This window comes from Mizuhopecten yessoensis, unplaced genomic scaffold (assembly GCF_002113885.1).
Source record: "Mizuhopecten yessoensis strain PY_sf001 unplaced genomic scaffold, ASM211388v2 scaffold10827, whole genome shotgun sequence".
Classification (NCBI taxonomy): Eukaryota; Metazoa; Mollusca; class Bivalvia; order Pectinida; family Pectinidae; genus Mizuhopecten; species Mizuhopecten yessoensis.
Window position 1 is genome coordinate 33,064 of NW_018408741.1, and position 5,148 is coordinate 38,211.

Here is a 5,148-nt window from a genome sequence, read left to right on the forward strand (position 1 = left end):
CAAGATATTGCTATACCAAACACTTGTATCAAGTTTCATGAAATTCTCTTGAGGAATGAAGTCTGTAGAAGAATGACATTATTTTTCTAAAAATAGTAACCGTGACCTTGACCTTGAACATAGAAACCAGGAACGCAAACTTGTCCAATGCCTTGCCGTACCAAACACTTGTATGAAGTTTCATGAAATTTTGTTCAGTAACTAGAACACTGACAGGTCAGTAAGGGTCCCGTCTATTATCAAGAAGCAATCTGACCATATAGCCGAGCTTGAAGTTTGACATTTGGACTTCAAAAAGTATCGCAAGGAAGCAAAATATACAGTTTACATGTACTTTGATGTGAATCTTGTTTCCTTCCACATCCGTATTTGCTGGGATGACAGAAATGTAAATACCGGTGCAATACTCATTTGTTAGCTTTGATTTGTTTTATTTCACCTTAAATACCCCCCCATCAAGAGACAGGGTCAAAGTCCGAGATCCACTTTGTCTTTGACCTTTGGACCCAAATTACCCTGACCTTTAATCCAGTGACCCTGATCTTTGGTCAGTTGACTTATTCTTTAATTCCGACCAACTTTGCTTCATAAAATCATAACAAAATGTTCATCAGTGAAAAATACAAAACTTGACCTTGACCTTGAACCTTTGGACCCCGTAACATGGACCTTTGGTCAGAAATCCGTGTTAAGTTCTGAACAACTTTGCTAAATAATAACATAAACAAAATGTTCATCAGTGAAAAGATACAAAATTTGACATTGACCTTTGACACAGTGTCCTTGACGTTGTCAGAGAGATGACATTCATAAAGATGGCATTCAGAGAGATGACATTCAGAGAGAGGAGACTGGAGACTAGATTTAACTAAAGAAACATGGAAATAGATATAACGAGTTAGAAACAATGAACTGGACTTGAGCTTATCTATTATTCTCCAGACCTTACAAGAACTGACCGTCACAATACCATAATCTTTATTTTGAGATACAGAGTAAAACCTCGTTATACTGCCCCTTCCTGTCCAGAGATTATTTTGACATTGTTAAGTGGTTTGACGATAAATTGAGGGAAATGTAGACTGAAATTCTTAGATAGCTAATACAGTATTGTTATAATACCACCATTTGTCCAAATAAATTTGCGTTATAGAAGGTTTTGATGATAAATTGAGAGAAACGTAGAAAGGTTTTCTTTAGAAAATGAAAAAAGGAACATTGAAATATGTTGATGGTAGGTGAGGTCACAAATGAAATGAGGGACATTATATCGAGGCTGAAATTGTTCTAACAATTGTTACTAAAATTAAGTAATGATCTTCCTTTTCACCACTAAACTAAAATTTTGCTCATTTCCTATGATATATATATAAATTTCTCTCATTTCCCTGTGTGTAAGATAGAGCTGTCCAGGGTAAGAAAAGGGGTGTAGGAAATTTCTATCTTACACCCCATTTCACGTAACGTGACGTCACAAATTTGAAACTCTCTGATGCCGCAATGCGGAAAAGGCGACGTGATGAAGTTATAAACCTTTTACGATATATTTACCGTACATGTTAGAAAGATGTGGTTAATATTCCTGTGCAAACTCTGTTTGACAATATGAGATATGCCAAATCCTGCTGGCTGATTCATATTGGTCTAAAAAGCTCTGGGGGAATATTGATATTTTCAAAATGGTGTCCAGTCCAAACGGATTTTCATGGTTTCTAAGCGTATTCTGGTGGTTGGAATGAGAGAAAAATACTCTTTCATGCCCAAGGGTGTAGAAAAGAATACCCCTCGGGTGGAATTTCCCTATCCTACACTCCAGAGCATGAAAGAGTCTTATAATCTTAAAGATTACATTACATTTTGTATATGAAGAGAATGTAATTAGTATGTGTTTAATAGATAAAGTAATTTAAACAATGGAAAATTCTTGATTACATGATAACAGTATTATTTATACAAGCATAACTGGATATTATTACAATTTGGTTATAGGTCTATATAAGTCAATAATACACTTCTGTTTCATCAAACACAAATTTATACAAACTGTCATTGGAGGGAAAAGCAATAGTTCTCTCATGAAAGCAAAAGCCATGTTTTTTTTACATTTTTAAAATAAATATAGCATTATGAAATTTTCTTGAACAGTTCATTATTATCAAATATTTTCTTTTATTCAGTTAATGAAATAGATATGAGAATTTCAGGGTTAACTTACCTATTTTCACGTTCTATGTAATCAATATCAGTAACCATATCTAATAATTCTCAAAACCCCCCAACTTAAATCAGTAATTGATGTCATTTGCTTCATTTTCCATTATGCAAACGTTTAGACATTTTTCGTATAATTTTTTACTTGAGAACTTTAAGCTTTAAAGATGAAGCAGAGCATAGCTAGGAACATGTAACATGTAACATGAGAGCAAACTGGATATGTAAAGTGAACGTACACATCTTTTGTAACAAGAGGCCCAATGGGCCTGCATTGCTCACCTGGTATAAAACTAACACTTGTAACCCTAAAAGTGATCTAAAATAAAGCTACAGGCAAAATATCAGTATAAATGATTAAAATTTGTTCAAAAGACCCTGTTATTTTTTTTTAAACATTTCACCCCTGTGATTGAAAGTCGAACAAAGTCATTATGTTGAACACATTGTATAGCCTTTCATCTCAGGATGCAACTTGCAAGGTATAAACATCCTGGGACCCATGGTTATTCATTAGAGGTTGTTTAAAGACTTTAAACAAATTTGACCCCTGTGACCTTGAATATAAGTCAAAGTCATTAACTTTAACAAACATAGTAGTCCTTGATCCCAGCATATGCTACTAACTAAATATCAACATCCTGAGCCTTTTGGTTATTCAGAACAAGTTGTTAATATATTTTAAACATATTTGGTCCATATTCAAGGTCATACAATTAAACAAACTTGGTAGCCCTTGATCCTAGTATGCTATTGACTAAATATCATCACCCAGGGCATTTTGGTTATTCAGAAGAAGTTGTTTAAAGTTTTTTTAACATATTTGACCCCTGTGACCTTGAATATGGGTGAAGGTCATTTATTTGAACAAACTTTGTAGCCCTTTATCTCAGCATGCTACTAGCCAAAAATCATTACCCTGGGCATTTTGGTTATTGATAAGAAGTTGTTAAAAGTTTTTAACATATTTGACCCCTGTGACCTTGAATATGGGAGAAGGTCATTCATTTGAACAAACTTTGTAGCCCTTCATCTTAGCATGCTACTGGCCTAATATCATCACCCTGGGCATTTTGGTTACTGAAAAGAAGTTGCATAAAGTTTTTAAGACAATTGACCCCTGTGACCTAGAATATAATTGAAGGTCATTTATTTGAAAAAACTTTGTAGCCCTTCATCTTAGAATACTACTGGCCCAATATCATAACCCTGTGCATTTTGGTTACTGAGAAGAAGTTGTTTAAAGTTTTTAACATATTTGAACCCTGTGACCTTGACAATGGGTGAAGGTCATTCATTTGAACAGACTTTGTAGCCCTTCACCCTAGCATGCTACTAACCAAATATCATCTCCCTGGGCAGTTTGGTTATTGAGAAGAAGTTGTTTAAAGTTTTAACATATTTGACACCTGTGACCTTGAAAATAGATGAAGGTCATTTATTTGAACAAACTTGGTAGCCCTTCATTCCAGTTTGCTTCTGGCCAAATATCATCACCCTAGGCCTTCCGGTTATTAAGAAGAAGTCATTTAAAGTATAATATAGAGGCCAGACGATGGACGAACGGACGGATGACGGAGGAAGGGATGACGGAGGGACGACGGACGCCGCACCACGGCATAAGCTCACTTGGCACTTTGTGCCAGGTGAGCTAACAAAGGGATAGGTTTCATTCTGAGTAATCGACTTGTTCTAGAACACAGCACAGCAATTTTTCAGATTGTCGAATTATACTTATAACTTTTGGCATTAAGTTTAAATGTTTTTCAAGACGTTTAAATGAATTTTCATTGTCTTTGAAAATTTTGAAAATTAACAAAATAACAGAAAGATTGTTCACGTGTAGCTGGTCTGTGTTCCAAGTACAGTGGTACAAAGTCATACCTTTGATATAAATATTTTAATGAGCACAAAGGTGTTAGACCAACAATGAAAAGGTAACCTACCTGGGGTGGTAGTGGTAGTTGCGGCTAAATGTCAAAATTCAGGCAAAATATATCAGAAAAAATGACCTCATGTTATTAATGTCCATAGACTTAAATGCATTAATCTAAGATATGTATATAAGCCATGTTAATATAGAGCTAAATTCAACTAGAAAATGCTTACAAAACATACCTACGTCCACACTTTGATGGAAATTGATCTATAAACATAATGTCTAACCAAAATGGAACTTAATAAAGTTCAGCCAAGGTCACAAAGTAGAAAATATAGGTCACAGTGACCTACGTGTCACATGTGAACTCACTCTGAAGATAATTTCTATTGTTGTGTTATTGTTCTATTTTGGTATAAAATGTTTCCAGCCTTTGTGGTAGGGAAAATGTTCTTGTTAGAATTTAGTTTAGAAATGTTTCATCATAGTAATCATGCTGCATCATCGTAAAACACAATTTATGAGTACTTGCCAACTTTTTGAAATTTCCATGGGGGAAATTCTGCATGCTCAAAATTAAAACATAAATAAATGTGTGTATACACCCCCTAGAGTCAAAAATGACCCTTTAAAATTACATATTTTTAGTTGTTCTTTCAGATAAAATAATTAGATTTTTGAATATAGGAACAGTTAAGCAAATTCACTGGTTGAAAACACTAAATTTAAGGGTACAAAATTGGGAGTTACCCTCGTAAATAGTGAGGTTTGGCAAGTATGTTTATGTTGGGGATATAAAGAATTGTGTTTCGCTATAACAAGGACAGTAATATAAAATGTTACTAGGTTGTTAGTAGATGGAGCTAACCATATTGATGTCATCTCCAAGACACATGTTTGAACGTGATGTTTATCCCAAAATTATCTCGACATCAATCGTAACTTGAGTGTAGTGACAACATTGATGCCAGCACTGAAAGAAACATCACAATTATTTCGATTTGCAAAATTCAGAACAAAACTGAACTTTGACTTATAAAAAGGGATTCAAATAACCC

At 34.4% G+C, this 5,148-nt stretch overlaps 1 protein-coding gene across 1 annotated transcript in view; it reads right to left on the bottom strand.

Moving 5' to 3' along the window:
- The window catches only part of LOC110462715 (integumentary mucin C.1-like), a 12,060-nt gene extending 7,693 nt beyond the window's left edge, over positions 1-4,367 (bottom strand). The window contains exons 1-2 of the mRNA XM_021516820.1: positions 4,334-4,367; positions 4,158-4,181 (exon numbers count right to left, since the gene is read on the bottom strand). Of these exons, the coding sequence (XP_021372495.1) occupies positions 4,158-4,181; positions 4,334-4,367 (58 nt within the window). The remainder of the gene's footprint in view (positions 1-4,157; positions 4,182-4,333) is intronic.
- Between the last annotated feature and the right edge of the window lie 781 nt (positions 4,368-5,148).